The sequence below is a fragment of the Castor canadensis genome, chromosome 7, assembly GCF_047511655.1.
Source record: "Castor canadensis chromosome 7, mCasCan1.hap1v2, whole genome shotgun sequence".
Lineage (NCBI taxonomy): Eukaryota > Metazoa > Chordata > Mammalia > Rodentia > Castoridae > Castor > Castor canadensis.
Window position 1 is genome coordinate 146,517,534 of NC_133392.1, and position 15,214 is coordinate 146,532,747.

The 15,214-nt window shown below is 55.9% G+C and overlaps 1 protein-coding gene across 1 annotated transcript in view; it reads right to left on the minus strand.

Annotated features, from left to right (window-relative positions):
* Positions 1–3,655: 3,655 nt before the first annotated feature.
* Epha8 (EPH receptor A8) overlaps positions 3,656–15,214 on the minus strand; it is a 31,037-nt gene continuing 19,478 nt past the window's right edge. The window contains exons 5-17 of the mRNA XM_020177100.2: positions 14,661–14,996; positions 11,349–11,473; positions 11,113–11,275; positions 10,349–10,442; positions 9,556–9,623; positions 8,656–8,820; positions 8,284–8,469; positions 7,984–8,045; positions 7,221–7,430; positions 6,329–6,478; positions 6,058–6,248; positions 5,666–5,839; positions 3,656–5,514 (exon numbers count right to left, since the gene is read on the minus strand). Coding sequence (XP_020032689.2) covers positions 5,400–5,514; positions 5,666–5,839; positions 6,058–6,248; positions 6,329–6,478; positions 7,221–7,430; positions 7,984–8,045; positions 8,284–8,469; positions 8,656–8,820; positions 9,556–9,623; positions 10,349–10,442; positions 11,113–11,275; positions 11,349–11,473; positions 14,661–14,996 — 2,039 coding nt within the window. The 3' untranslated portion in view covers positions 3,656–5,399. The remainder of the gene's footprint in view (positions 5,515–5,665; positions 5,840–6,057; positions 6,249–6,328; positions 6,479–7,220; positions 7,431–7,983; positions 8,046–8,283; positions 8,470–8,655; positions 8,821–9,555; positions 9,624–10,348; positions 10,443–11,112; positions 11,276–11,348; positions 11,474–14,660; positions 14,997–15,214) is intronic.

The following is a 15,214-nucleotide window of genomic DNA, read 5'->3' on the forward strand; positions in this document are numbered from 1 at the left end:
ATCCAAGGAGCACAACCAACACCCACCGCGGGCTCCAGGACCCTGGACAGCGCAGCACTACCGTCCCACCCAGCTAGTGCCTCATCTTTCCTGAGACCGGGCTTTGCCTGGGGACAGCCCTCAGAACCCTCCCTTGTGGAATTAAAAAAAGAATCTATTTTTTAGAGCAATTTTAACTCCCAGAAGAACTGAGTGGGAAGTAGAGAGTTCCCACCTGCCCCTGACTTCCTTATGGGTTTTAAACATTTTCTTTTAATCATAGAACATTTCAACATACAGAACATAATTCCATCGGCATATATGTGCCCATCATCAAAATTCAGCAAATTTTGCCCTATTTGATTCAGAGTTCTATCTTCTTAAAAAGAAAAATCAATGAAGTATGATAACTACAGCTGGGGTTTACCTGTCCCACGTTTCGTACTACCCCTACCAGCTATGCGTTCAAAACCTGGACACCTACCATATCAACTGCTTTTAAGAATGACATAAGTGGTGCACACTGTGCATATGCCTCTGCCATTTGGTTTTCACTCCATATTACTTTGGGAGACTCACCGTGACACATGTTGACGTAGGTGCTCATTCTAACTGTGCTGGATCATGTCATTGGACTTACAAAAAAGCAGTTAATTTTCACGCTGAGAGGCAGTTGGGTTTTCTTGCTTTTCTATATACTAAAGTACAAGAATATCCTGACACGGGTCCTTTTGCACGTGAGAGGGTTTCTGTAGAGCGCTGTGGGAAACACCTGGGTGCCACCCAGGTGTCTTTGGTCTGCGGCAGATCCACCCCCAGCTGCTGTGAGTGCTGGCTGCTGAGGACTTGGAGCCGCTCCGTCTTGGGAAATTCCTATCCTTAGTGGGTCGGCCATAGCAAGTGAGTGGCTAACATGGGGTGTGAAATATTGGCTTCCTCGCCTAGGCGGGTCAATCTGGAGTTGCTAATACTCCAGCGCTCCCCATGGCAACTGATGGACGCTAATCTCCAGTGGAAGTCACTACTTAGCACTCTCTCCTGACCTGTGTCCTTGCTGCCTTTCATCTGAGAGCTGTCCCCCAGTGAATCACTGGTAGGTGAAAGAATCCAGGTCGCAGTTCCTATGTGGGGACCCAAACCCAAGGCAGACACACGGTAGTGGTGGAGTTGGCTGGGTTGCACACTTACTCATCTTAAAATTTACTAAGCGTTTCCAAAGTACTGTGTCAAGTTGCATTCCCAGCAACACTTAATAAGCGTTGCTATTCCCCTACCCTCATCAATCAATCATCAATACTAGCATTGTAGACTAATTTTGCTGATCAGATTGGTGCTGTTTCCTTGTTGTAATTTGCATTTCCATGTTTACTAGTTGAGAACTATTTTTAGGTTTTCATTGGCCATTCATATTTCTTCCTCTGTTATCTGTCTGTTTCATATCTGGCCCATTTTTCTATTGCTTTGGGATATTTTGGTAAATTGATTCTTTAAGGGTTTTTTCCTTCGATTTTTTCGGTGCTGGAGATTGAGTGCGGGAGCTCGTGCATCTAGGCAATTGCTCTACGTAGGACTAACCCCCCGAGTCTTTAGAGATTTTGTTTTAATTGTGCTGGGTAGGGGAATGGTCTTTAGACACTTTTGAAAAATTGTTTTGGAAGTGAATTCTCTCTTGGTTATACAGGCGGCAAATATTTTCAGTCTGTGACTTTAAAAAAAATTTCTTTTTTAGACAAGATATTGTTATGCAGCCCAGGCTGGCCTCAAACTCTCTATCCTCCTGCCTCTCAGCCTCCCGAGTGCTGAGATTATAGTTGTGTGCCACACCACCCAGCCAGCCATCCACTTTTATCATGAAGTCTTGATTTTAATAAAATAAGTGCAATCATTGTTTTCCTTTATCATTTTGCTGTGTCTCTTTATTTCCTACTCTAAGATCATAATGTGATTTTCCTGTTTCCTTTTAAAAGTTTTACTTTCTTTTTACATTTAAGACTTCAGCTTGGAACGTGTTTTGTTGAGTGGTGTGAGCAGTGGTGCCATTTTACCTTTCCTCGTGGGATATTGGATTGTCCTTACATCACCCACTAACTCGACCCTATTTTCTCCTTTGTCATGTGCAAGCTCTCATGTATTTGGACCTGCTCTAAGGCATCCTTTTGTTTTTGTTCCTTTTACCTGTTAGTATTGCTGGGACCAAATCAAGCTATCTTACTTGAGCTTCGTAATGACTGATCTCTCTTCCTCCTCGCCCTCTCCTTCAAAATTTCCCAGGGTATTCTGGGATCTTTATAATTCTATATACATTTTGGGATGACCTTGTTGAATTACAAGGAAAACCCTGGTGTGATTTTGATTGGAAGTGAAATGTGCAGATTAACCTGGGTGGGGAACAGCCAGCTTTGCCCTGGTGAGCCTCCCCATCCAGGCACATGGCTGGCTTCTCTTCTGCATTCTTCCTCTCTCAGCATTCCACACTAGAAAATGAACCACCAAACCCTTCTCATCTCTCATGTCCAACTAGTGGATCTGGGTGACAGTCTGGCTGTCCAGCTCTCTGACCTTCCTAACCCTTCTGTGCACCTCATTTCCTGGATGCTGTGCACTGTGTCACCCCACCTAGTCCCTGAGCTGCTAAAGATCAGGGCTTTCTATCCCAGTGTGCACAGCACATAGTAGGAGTTCAATAAGGTCTGATGACTGGTTTTTGTGTGGGTGTGTGTGGCACTGGGGTTTGAACTCAGGGCCTCACTCTTGTTAAGTAGGTGCTCTACCACTTGAGCCCCTCCACCAGCCCTTTTTGTGGTTTTTTTTTTTTTTTTTGAGATAACTTTGAACCATTATCCTCCTGATGGCTGCCTCCCAAGTAGCTACAATTACAGGCATGAGCCACCAGCGTCTGGCCTGATGACCTGATGGCTGGTTTTTAAGGGAAGAGGAAGCCATCGTAAGCTTTTCCTTCTAGGGAACAGCTGGTGTCTTGGTGAGAGACCTGGAGCTGAGTTTGGCCTTTCGGGAGACACAGCAGGCTTGAACTCCGACAACTCTGTCTTTATGTGGGTCTTCTGCCACATGGGACCTTGGCCTGTCCACGCAGGTTTGTATTCTGCTGTGATGGCCTACTTGTTCATCTCTCTGACTGCAGAGACATCACCCTCAAACATCTGAGCCTTTAGCTCAAATGGACAGTAAGGTTCTGTTCTGCCTCTGTCTCCTGCCCAGGCTTTGATGCCACCACCCTGGCTTGGGCCACTGCACCCTCTGCCCCAGAGGGGAGCTGGGTCTTCAGCAGTCTGTGACTATGTATGGGAGATGGTCACACCCTGTTGTCCCTTCTGGGCTCCATGGTCCTGTATGCTGTTCTTTCCTCATGTACTTCTCCATCAGAAGGTGTCTTTTCTCTAGCTGAGCTCAACACTGTCCAGCTGAAAGGCAGTGTGCTGGGTGTTAAGCCCTACTTGCACTTTGGGAGACAGAACCCAGTTGGGGAAGGGGGGGATGGGGAGGTCCCAGCAGAGCTTGGGCTTTGGAGTCAGGCTAATCTGGGTAACATGGGTGCCCTGTTGCTGTCTCCTGGGATGGATGAGAAGCTGGAAGGGAACGATAAGTGAGAAGCACAGCTGTGTCTCCTTCCCTACCAAGGAGGGATGGAAAAAATGGGGACACAGGCAAAGATGAGGCAGAATTTATTGTCATTGGGGGAAGTTCCAGACTCGGGATGGGGGTCACAGAGAGGCTCCTGAGACCCAGAGGGGGACCCACACTTGGGGGGCCAGGCCCCTGTGCTCAGAGGATTCTGAGCCCAGAAACCGAGTGGAGTTTGAGGATGAAGACAGGGTCCTCCCCGGCTCGTGTCCTGACCATGTTTCCCACTTCCATAGGAAGGATGAGCAGCTCGGCTATATAGTAATATATAGAAGTGTGAGAGCTGGCCGCGGCACCTCGGAGGGGCAGGAGCCCCAAATTATTGCAGGAGGGAGGGGCTCAGTGCTGGTGTCTCCGCGGGGTAGCTGTGCTGGCTGTGGGGAAGGGCTGAACAGGTGGGGAGCTGGGCTGGCCTCTCTCTCTGGGTGGGCAGGGGGTCCCCGATGGGGTTCCTTGGGCCTCTGCCTCCCCTGAGATGGGGCTTTCTCACCCTGGGTGCTTTTTATGTGCTTAAAGACCATTTTTGCATTGTCAGGAGTGAGGAAAAATATTCTAACATGATACAAAAAGATATTTACATACCCTGGAGGGCCGTAAGGGGGCAGGGTTGTCTGAAGGGAGGCGCTTCCCAGCCCCTCCAACCCCAGTTATTAGTATGGGGGAAGAGAGTGGCTGGGAGAAAGGAGGCCCTGACTCTGAAACTTTGTTGTCCTGTGACCTTGGACGAGGCATAACCCCTCTCCAGGCCTCAGTCTCCTCATGGTACTGGAAGGGATGGGATGAACCTGGGGCTGGGACACTGGGACCTGACACTCCCTGATTCTGGGCAGGGTGGGCCTGGGCAGTGGTGAGAGGTTGGCAAGAGGCCTCCCAGTGAGGAGACCTGGGCTGTGGAGGGAGGCATCAGAGACAGAGGGGAGCCGATGGCCCCTGGCCCTGGCCAGGCAGCCAAGTCCAACTGAGGGCGTCTCAGGTGCTCTGCTGTGATGCCTATGAAAGGTGACCAGAAGGACTGGCAGGGGAACCCTGTTTTCCTGTTGAGCAGCAGGGGGAGTTGGGGGGCGGCTGCAGGTGGCTCCCCAGCAGGAGGGAGACCAGGACCTGAGATACAGCCAAGGGTGGGCTCACCCAGGCAGGATGGGGTGGGTCTGGCGCTGGTGCAGTTCAGAAGTGGTTGGGGCTCCAGCCTCCAGGCATGGGGGCAATGGGTATGAGTCTCTGCCCAGTCTCTGTGGGTGCTGGGACCTGAGCAGTGTCACACCGAGTTCTCTGCTCACATCTCATTCCTCCTCATTCATGACCAGTCATTCATGGTCACATATATGTGGCCTCAGTGTTAACAGACAAGCACAGACTTGTGCACATCTGTGCTGGGACCTGACTAGGGAGACACACGTGATCATACATTGTTTGCACGGGTGCCATGACCTTGTGAGAACACGTACTCGCACACACACACACACATGCACACACACAAAGTCAGGGGAGTGATGTCTCTCTTGGACTCTGGCTTTGCGACCCCAGACTCTGGATGACAGAAAGCCCTACGTGCTGAGGGAGGCAGGTATCCTGGCCACTCAGCACCAAAGGCCCCTTCTCAGGTACCAGACTCCTGTAACTATGGGTCCTATAACTATAGGCCCCCTGGTGCCTGAGAGGAAGGCAGCCAGCAAGGACAGGCAGAGGCTTGGAGCTGCCCTGACCGCTGGATGTGCCTGCAGATCCTCTGACAGCTGGAGTGACCAGGGCCAGAGAGGCCTGTGCCCCACAGTCGTGGGTCAGAGGTGCCTGTGAGGTCCCTGGGTGCTGGTCATCTGGGCCCTCATGGTCTGTATGCTGCCCAGGATCTTCTTCTGGTGGCCCATGAGGGTGATGCCCAGGGCACGCACATCCCTGTAAGGGAAGTAAGACGCTAATAAGGCTGGGAGCTGGGAAGATAGCACACTATGCCTATCCCTGGAACTGCCCCCTTAACTGGGCCCCACTTCCAGCTCCCTGCCCTCTTCCCCTGCCCTCTGGGGACCACGGCACACCCCTCACTCACTGAGCGTTCATACGCAGCACCATGCCCAGGGAAGAGTAACCACCAGCAGCAAAGTGGTCTCGGTACCGGCCCATCCGGATAGAGTCCAGCCAGTCCCCCACGGTGAGACCTCCACCCCCACCCCCGCCCCCGCGGAGGTCAAAGCAACTCCTGGCGAAGGCAGGCGGTGGGCACCTAGGGACACAGGTCTCAGTTAGTGGCCTGCCTGGGCTTCGGCCTTCTTAGGGGACTCCAGCATTGGCCACCTCAGCCTCTATCCAGGCTCAGCAGTGGGTTCAGGACAGAGTAGTGCCATGTATGGGCAATACTGGGCCTCCAGGGTTCAGGACAGAGTAGTGCCATGTATGGGCAATACTGGGCCTAAAGGCCCAGTACTGGTGGGTGCCTGGTACCTGCCCACAGTGGCTGTGGCTCTGAGGTTCTCCGGGCTGTTGATCAGTGCATCCAGGACACTGACGATGTGGGAGAAGCGAGGCCGCTGGGCCCGGTCCTTGTGCCAACAGTCGAGCATGAGCTGGTGCAGGGCGCGGGGGCAGCCCATGGGTGCGGGCAGCCGGTACCCCTCCTCCACCGAGCTGATGACCTGCAGGCACAGTGCTGAGTTCAGGCGGTGCCTCCCTCCCAAGCCTCACAGCGCCTCTGCCCAGCCAGGCTCGCACTCACATCCCGGTTGGTCATGTTCCAGTAGGGCCGCTCCCCATAGGCCAGCACCTCCCACATGACTACCCCGAAGCTCCACACGTCACTGGCTGAGGAGAAGGTCCGGAAGGCAATGGCCTCGGGTGCTGTCCAGCGGACAGGGATCTTCCCTCCCTGTGACAGACACAGAAGTGTTGAGAGGCTGGGCTCTGGCTTCTTCCCTAACCCGGGTCAGGGAGCTGAACTGTGAGGTCCTGTTTTCCAGTCCAGTGGAGGAGACACAGCTGCCACCTTCCAAGAGCACCTGTCCTGGGGGATGGGGGACTTTCACAGCCGCTGTGAAGCAGGATGAAACAGTGCAGAGCCTAGCATGAGGCGGATGCTCAGTAAATGAGTCAACAGGTTAGCGCCTGAACCAGCACAGGGAACAAGCTTGGTTCCTTTCTAACTCCTTCTCCTCCTCCTTTCCTTCCTCCTCCTCCTTACAGATTTTGTCATAAAATCCTTCATAGGAAACCTGACTCACAGGCCCAGCGGAAGAGGAGCCCCTGCGGCTCAGCTTTTAAGGCAGCCCCAAGGACCTCCAGCACAGCCCCAAACACCATGGAACACACTGGAACACAGCTGGCTTTTAGACAAACATGAGAGACAGATGTGGAGTCTGTGTGTGTTTCAAAGATGTGACCACCTAGAGAGTGACAGTCAAGACTGGTCAGTGTCTCCCCAAGGCACGAGGGGATGGAGGACAGGCAGCACGGTTGTGCCCATTTCCTGGAGGAGGTGGGAGACAGAACTTGCCCAGGTTAGAGGCAGCTCTGAGCTGCCAACCTCATCTAGCTTCATGTGGGAGGACCATGGCCCTAGTCCAAGGCCCCACCCATGCCACCTGCCCTCGGAAAGGGTGTAGGCGACGCACAGCAGTGGTATAGGCAGCGTCGGGGTCATCCTCCAGCGCCCTTGAGAGCCCGAAGTCTGACACCTTGCACACCAGGTGGCCATCTACCAGGACGTTGCGGGCGGCCAGGTCACGGTGAATGTAGCCCAGGTCCGCGAGGTACCGCATGCCGGCGCCCACGCCTCTGAGCATGGCCACCAGCTGCAAGATGGTGAACTGTCCGTCGTGAGTCTGCAGAGGGATATAGTGTGGCATGGCGGGGGCGTCAGGCAAGGCCGAGCGAGGTGCCTGGCTTGAGGCATGAGAACAATGACAGCGCTCATGGCTCTTTGCGGTGGGCAAAGCTCCCTGCTGCTTAGGAAGCCTTGAAACTCAAGGTTTCCCCTGGGCCCCCTGGTCACTCACAGTGATCCTCTGAGGTGGATGGGCCATGGCTGTTCACCCATTTTGCAGGAGAACTGTTAAACCCTGTGCCCGACAGCACCCGGAAGTACATGGCAGTAGAGGGTGGGAATCTAGCCACTTCTCGCAGCTGGTGGTGTAGGTGGCATGGGACCTCCAAAGAGATACCCTTAGCCTGGGGGAGGGCAGCACAGGCCCAGGGAGCAGTGGGACTTTCACAGTAGGGACTAAAAGGCAGTTTAAGATTCCCCCTGGTACCTGCCACCCCTTCCCCAGGGATGCACAGTTCAAGCTAGGGGTGGGCTAGAGGCTTTGTATCACCTCCCAACACCTGGACTGACCCCTCCCCTTGTCCTGTGCAGGCAGCGGGATGGACACACACCCTTAGGAAGGCATCCAGAGAGCCATTCTCCATGTACTCGGTCACAATCATTGCCAGGCGACCTGGATGGGAAAGGGGGAGACAGTGGCACTTGGTGGGAGGTAGGGCTGCTGATCAGAGACCCCAGGAGCTGGGCAAGCACTGAAGGTCCCTGGTAGCCTAGAGGCCCCTCTGGGGTGATGGGCACTGGGCACCCTAGAACCATCCTGGAACCTGAGCCAAGGGTCAGGGCGGGGTAGCTCAAGGAATGGATGCTATCTGGGTAGGAGGGGTCCTGCAGAGTCCTTGCCTGGCACCTACCTCGGGTAACAACACCCTCGAGACGGATGATATTGGGGTGGTCGAACTGTCCCATGATGGACGCTTCACTTAGAAAGTCTTGGCGCTGCCTTTCTGTGTACCCGGCTTTGAGGGCCTTGATGGCCACAGGTATGTCCCGCTGCCCTGGCACCCGCAGCCGCCCGTAGCAGACTTCTCCAGACTCCCCTGTAGACCCCGGGAGGGGCAGGCAGGGGAGGGCAGTGGGCCCCTGCTCCCACTCCTGCTCCAGTCTCCCCCAGCCTCACACACCGAGTGCCTGGCCCTTCAGTCCCTCTCTCCCTCTCCGCTGGTCCCTTCCAGGTGCCCCTCCATGACAACCCCACCCTCACAGTCCAGCCCCTCGAGGCTTACCGGAGCCAATGATCTTCTCAATGTGGATTCTGGAGGCCTCGATCTCTCGGGTAAGGCCGCGGCCAGCCCGGCCTGGCTCCTCGTAGGTGTGGGGCTCTGCACAGAGCTGGGGCTCCGGGAGCTTCCCCGGGGGGTGGTGCAGGGGCAGGAAGACTGGTGGGGGTGCTGAGGAGTGGGGAGAAGGATTCAGTGGGATCCAGGAGGAAGCTCGACTCCCAGCATTCCCAGGGGTGAATGAGTGGTGTCTGGGGGAATTTCTGGATCTGGTAGCAAGAAGTCGGTGCCCCACCAGTGCTTGCCAAGTCAGCTCTGTGAAGTAGGTCTGGGGTCTGAGTCTCCAGCAAGTTCTGAGCACGCCTATTGTTTCTGGGGTCACTTCTAGTCTTTGAGATGTTTCTAAATTGTTCTGGGGTGGGAACATGGTCTCAAACAAACAAAGCTTTCACCATAGCACCGATGTGTGCAAGCGGTTGCCTGGAAGATTGTGTTAAGAAGGATTCTAAGACTGCCTTCAGCCCAGTGCCATGGGTCAGGGATGGATGTGAGTGGGCACCTGCCCATCTGCCTTGTTCCCCGGGATCTCTGTAGGATCCTGAAACTCTCCCTGTATAGGGGTCTTTGTCCAAGAGCACACAAACCCCTTGAAATCATGGGCAACCTGCGTGTGAGTGTGCACATCTGTTCCCCTGGTGAGAGGGTCTCCGAGTATCCCCAGGGGTCTGTGAGCTGGGTACTGGGAATGCACTGGACCTTTGGGCGCAGCTCCGGAACACTTGGCATCTGTCTCTGGGGCCTTGGCCTTTCCTGTAGGCACCTGGCCCTTCTTACCTGGGCTACCTCAGCCCTGTGCTGGATCCCTCTGCACCTGCCTCCTGGTCCCAGGCCTGGGCCCCCACTCACCCTGCCCATTCTGATAGTGCATCTTCTCTTCATCGGAGTCCTGGAAGGCCTTGCTGTAGCCACAGTGTCTGCAGAGGCCAGTGGACAGTCACTGCTCTGCTGGGCCAGGTCAGCCCCAACATCAGCCCAGATGCCTTTCAGGGGATGCGTAAGGGCTCCCTCCACCCTCTCCCCTTCCCCTGGCAGGCCAGCTCCTGCCCTTGGGAAGTCACCATCCTCAGGCTCACAACCCAGCTGAACTATGGCAGCTGTGACAGTTACAAAGCCATTAACAATCTACAAAGTGCCCTCAAGTCCAGCCAGCCAGCAGAGCCCCAATTCACAGGGAACTGCGCCGGGTGGGGGGTGGGATGAGTCTTCTGATGTCCGCTGTGTGACCTCAGCCAGCCCCTTCTCTTCCCAGCCTCAGTTTTCCCATCTGTCGGATGGCTCGTCTCATTCTCACTGTCTGGGAACCTGAGCAGTATCCCACCTCCACCTTCTTCTAGAACAGAGTGGGAGAGGGGAGACTCACTGAGAGCAGGGGCTCTCGTGTGGCAGGCCTGGGTTCGTGCCCATCAGCTGTGTGACTTAGGCAAGTAGCTTAATTTCTCTGGTCTTCATGTACTTACTTGGCTGCAAAATGAGACTGAACTCTACCTGACTGGCATGTCATAGGGATTAAATGAAATTCTGTGTTGGTAGGTGAGCCAGCCCAGGGCACACGGGGAGCTTCAGCTTAGTGGGGCTGAGGGCAGGTGGGAGGCACAGCACTGACAGGAATGGTTGGGGTGGCCAGAGCCATACCACCTACCTCCTCTTGCAGATGAGCAGGAGCAAAAGCACAACTAGGCCCGTGATGAGCGTCAGGCAGATCCAGACGATGGTCCGAGTGTCATAGCGGGGTCCTGTAGGGGAGACCAGTGTGGCATCCTGCTCTTACCCCTGGGCCCTGTGGGCTACCAGGCAGCCTCCTCAGTCCTTGTTCCCATCCCCAATCCACTAGGCTTCCCTTTGAGGCCCTGCTACCCAGCTTCCCAATGCAAGAGCTGCTGCTTTGTGGGGCTGTGCAAACTAGGGACAGTCACTTTGCCTCTCTTAACCAAATAGAGATGAGCCCCAAACACCTGTCCTGTCTGTTACTCTCACAGCACCAAAATACAGTGTGCTGAAAGCTGGGCATGCAGGAGAGCCCTATGAACTCCTCGCCTTCCAGGGAGACCCTAGTATTTCTGATACTTTAGATGAGAAAACTGAGACTCAGGGAACTCAAGGAACCTACTTGAGGCCACATTATAAATGGGATGAAGGAGTTGTACTGCTCTGTGGCATCTGTAAACTGGGGCTGTGGAGAGCACCAACTCACGAGACTCGACTCTGGGAGCTCTCACTGACGCTGTGGCCTTGGGCAAGAATCTTTACTTCTCTAGCCTCAGTTTCCACCTGTAAAAATGTCCTGGCAGCCCCACTTGGAGGGACAATGAGGACACAGTTCAGCCCCCCAGACTCCCTCCTTATCCTCCAGGGCCCTGCACCTCCCTGGCCCGGCACCCTGACCCTCCGGCTCCCTGCACTCACGGGGTTTCCCTGTTTCCACCTCCATGGCCTGGCTGAAGCGGCCACAGCCAGCTGAGGTGCGGGCTCGGACCTGGAACACGTAGCGCGTCCCGGGCTTGAGGCCTGACACAGTGGCGCGGGTGGTGACGGCCTTCAGGGTGGAGTAGCTCTGCATCTCCTTGTCCTGGCCAGGGGACAGGAGATCAGCGAGGCCCCAGTGCTCCCGAGCCCACTGCCCGCCCGCCACCACCCCGCACCTTCTCATAGTACTTGACCTCATACTCCAGGATGATGCCGTTGGGCTGCTCGGGCTCCTGCCACAGCAGTGACACGCTGGTCTGCCCGGCCCGCTCCTGACGGATCACCACCACCTGGGACGGGGCTGGAGCGGACACGCGTCAGCCATCAGGCAGTGGCTGCGCCCTGGTCAGCCTCTACCCCAGCCCTTCCCCAGGCCCTGTCTGGACCCTGCTTGGGCCTGCACTCAGTCTGCTCACTGTCCCACCCCAGCCCCAGGACAGCCAGCAGTTTAGTCTCCCTCTCCCCCTGGGCGGCCTTCCCAGTCAGCCCAACCTGGCTCTGGCCTGGGATGTGGGGTGGGTTGGACCTGGACAGGACTGACTGCTCTGGGATCCCTATCCCCGCTGGGGCCTGGGTGCAGCAGGTGCTCAGGAGTGTGTGAGGAAGGAGGAAAGAAAGATGGAAAGATGGAAGGGAGATGGAAGGAATGCCCTCAGCCCGGGCAGGAGTCCTGGCTGGGATAGCTCTGGACCTTGATGGGAGGGATCCATCTGATCTCAGGATTCTCCCAGTCACACTGAGTAGGCACCCCTGCACCCCTCCTTCCCTCCTCCTTCCTGCATCTCCTCTTTCTGAGGAGAATCTGCCAGAAGGTGTCACATAGAGTCAGCCAAGGCCAACAGAAAGAACCAGACAGGCTGCAGCCCCTCTCCACCCCTCCAGCTTCCAGGCCTTGCCTCCTCTGCTCATCTCTGTCCCACACTCCCTAGGCCCCCACCTGCCCCAACGAGCCAGTTCTTCCCTTGTGTCCAGGTGTCCTGTTTCCCCAGCATGCCTAGGAACTCCCTGAAGGCAGGGATTGTATACAGTAGGTACCAATAAATGCTGTACAGTCCTGTTGGAAGGGTATGGAACAGGGCAACCCCTTCAGCCTGGGAATCAAGAGTGGGTTCATACTAGGCCCCTCCCTCAATAACAGGGATACTGGTTAAGTCATTTGCTATCTCTGAGCCTCAGTCTCCACACTGGCAAAGGGAAGAATTGAGGATTAGAAGAGATCCCTGGATGTGAGCAATGCACACAGCCCTGGCAGGAAGAGCTGTGGGAGTGTGGCAGACAGAGTGACAGGGTTCAGGGGGAAAGGGGCATCGTCCAGGAGGGCTCCCAAGAGGAGGGGCCCAAGGAGAAGAGGCAAAGGGAGGATAGAGGGCAGGGGGTCTGCCTGAGGCCTCTATCCCTAAGCTGTGGGCTTCCACTTGACTACCTCTAAGACTTCCTGAGTGGGTACCACATACTGGGGATGCAGCTCAGGGGACACTGAAGTGATCAGGACATCCCTCGAGGAGTTTCTGGTCTTGTACAGGGACAGGCAGGAGATAAAAAGCCGAACAGTACACTCAGGAGTGGTGGGAAGAGGACCTCATAAGAGGGTTGTGGGGAAACCAAGAAGGCTCAGCTGGACCCTCAGGGTGGCCCCTGCGAGGATAACAATTGCACTGATGGAAGGACCCACCATGGAATGTGCGTGTCTCTGGAGAAGCAGGGAAGGGCTCAGTGCTCAAGGACAGAAACCAAAGGCCGTCAGGATTGAACCAGGCTGGAGGGGACAGATGTGCTGGGGAGGTGGGCAGGTAGGGCAAAGCCATGTGGGCCATGTGACCGAGGGGGCCTGAGCTGTGTGTGTCCTGGCCAGCGCCATCTAAGAACTTTTGTGCCACATGATCTCTCTCTTTCCAAGGCCTGCCAGGGCTGTAGAGTGCCGACATTCACTGTGCAAGGGGGGGGCAGCTCCTGTGACGGGCCAGAGGGACTTTCGTTGTGCAGGGAGACCCAGTGGGACTGGCAGATGGGTGGCTGTGGCATGCGAGAGTCGTGGGTGGTAACTTGGGTTTGGGGCTGGAGTATCTTGATGAATGGTGGCACCACGTCCTAAGATGGGGACGTCCGGAGGGAGCAGGGTTTCTGTCAGATCCCAGGGACAGATCTGTACAGATGAATCATTGGGGGCTGTCTGTCTGAAGGTGGAACTCAAAGCCCTGGGTAGGAACAAGGTCACCCAGCAGAGAGGGTCCTGGACACCAGAAGAGAGAAGGGGGTGTGGGACATGCCTGGGGACTCCAACCTTCGCAGGCTGCTTAGAGGAGGTGGGCTTGCAAGTGGAGGACAGGTAAGCCAGGTAGATGGAGAATGAGGACTGCAGAGACAGGAAGTGAGAAGAAAGTGTCCCAAGGGGGACAGAATAGGGAGGAGCATCAATGCACATGCTGGGGGTGCAGAGTGTGGGGAGGTGAAGGGAGGCCTCTGCAGGAGGAGGTATGGCAGGTGCAGCCCACATGGCCCTGCAGGGGCTCTTATGAGAAGAGAAAGAGGCCAGCGGCTGAAGGGAGCATGGGTTCCAGGAGTTTAAGTTTTCCTTGGATGATGGGCACGCTGGGGCCTCTGCTCATCCCTCAACCCCGGGATGGCCAGCACCTGCCTCTGTAGCCCCGTGGACAGGTGGTAGGGAGGGGCTCTGAGCCCCTGGATCAGTGTTTTGCACTGTGATGTGTACGAGTGCGCTCTGCATCAGCTGGATGTGGGGGGAGGTTCTTGGGAAGATGACACTGGGTTGTCACAGAGAGCCAGGCCCTGGATTCAGGGTGGGAGGCTGCTGCATTTGGGAGCAACAGACCTGAGTTTGAGTCCCAATGTCACTTCCTATGTGGGTGTCACTGGGCCTGCCTCTTCCTTTGTGACCAAGTGGGAATAGGGTTCTCTGGGCCAGACCTGTGTGGTGATCCTGGACACACTTGAGGGTGACTGTTAACGAGGAAGTGCCCTGGGTGGCTCTTGGGTTATGTCTGACAGGCAGGACCCACCAGACTGGAAAGAAAGACCTTTGCGGGGCTGAACTGAGCCTAATGACTAGCTAGAAACAGAAATGGCCGTGGTCAGAACAGAGCAGCCAAACCCACCCCAGAGGTGGCAGCAGCAAGCCATCAAAGTGGCTTTATTTTTGATGATCCTAATGCACAGGTGCCATGGGCCAGGTGCTGGGCTACGCGCTTTCAGTCCTCTCCCAAGTCTCAGAACAGTACTTAAGGCCGGGCTATCTTCCCACAGAACCGGGCAAAGGGATGCAGGCAGAGCGAGTGCTGGGACCCGGCTTACGATGGCACAGCCTGCCTCTGCTTTCTGGATTCCTCCCGTATACAGAGTCTGTTCTGCCCCTGCTCCGGGTCCTGGTGGGGAGGGCAGGGCCAAGAGTGGCAGCTGCTTGTCCGTGGCCCACTGAGGGCCACAGTGGTGCTCGAAGCCGGGGTGGCTGGGGGCCAGGGCACCTTGCCTACCTGCCTGGTTCGTGGTGATGTTGACGACGGCAGCACGGCGAGGCTCAGGGCTCAGGTGGGATACGCCGTTGACGGCCTCAATCCAAAAGGAGTAGTTCATGTGGGCCAGCAGGTTGGCCACCAGGAGGCTGGCCTGCGCCAGGCTCGTCTGCTGAGGCACAAAGCGGGTGCCGCTGCCACACGCCTCGCAGTGGCTCAGGGCCCAGGGGCAGCGGCGGCACACGGCGTTGTAGGTGATGTCACTGCGACCACCTGGGTCCAGGGGAGGGGCCCACTCCAGGGTCACGGATGTCCCATTCACACTGGAGATGAGGTTCACGGGTGCTGAGGGAGGCCCTGCAGGCAGAGGATGACAGATGGGGGAGGGTGTTTATTTGGGCTGGTGCAGTCTCCCCACCATAAGGGAGACCAGGGGGTCTTCTAAGGGGAGGGCTCCCTCATGATCCTGGGGCTCCTTAGGATGAGGGCACGTCTATGTCATACTCTGGGGGCTCCCCTAGGGCAGGGGCATCAGCCTGGAGGCTCAGAGCCAGGGTGTGGATGCAGGAGCCCAG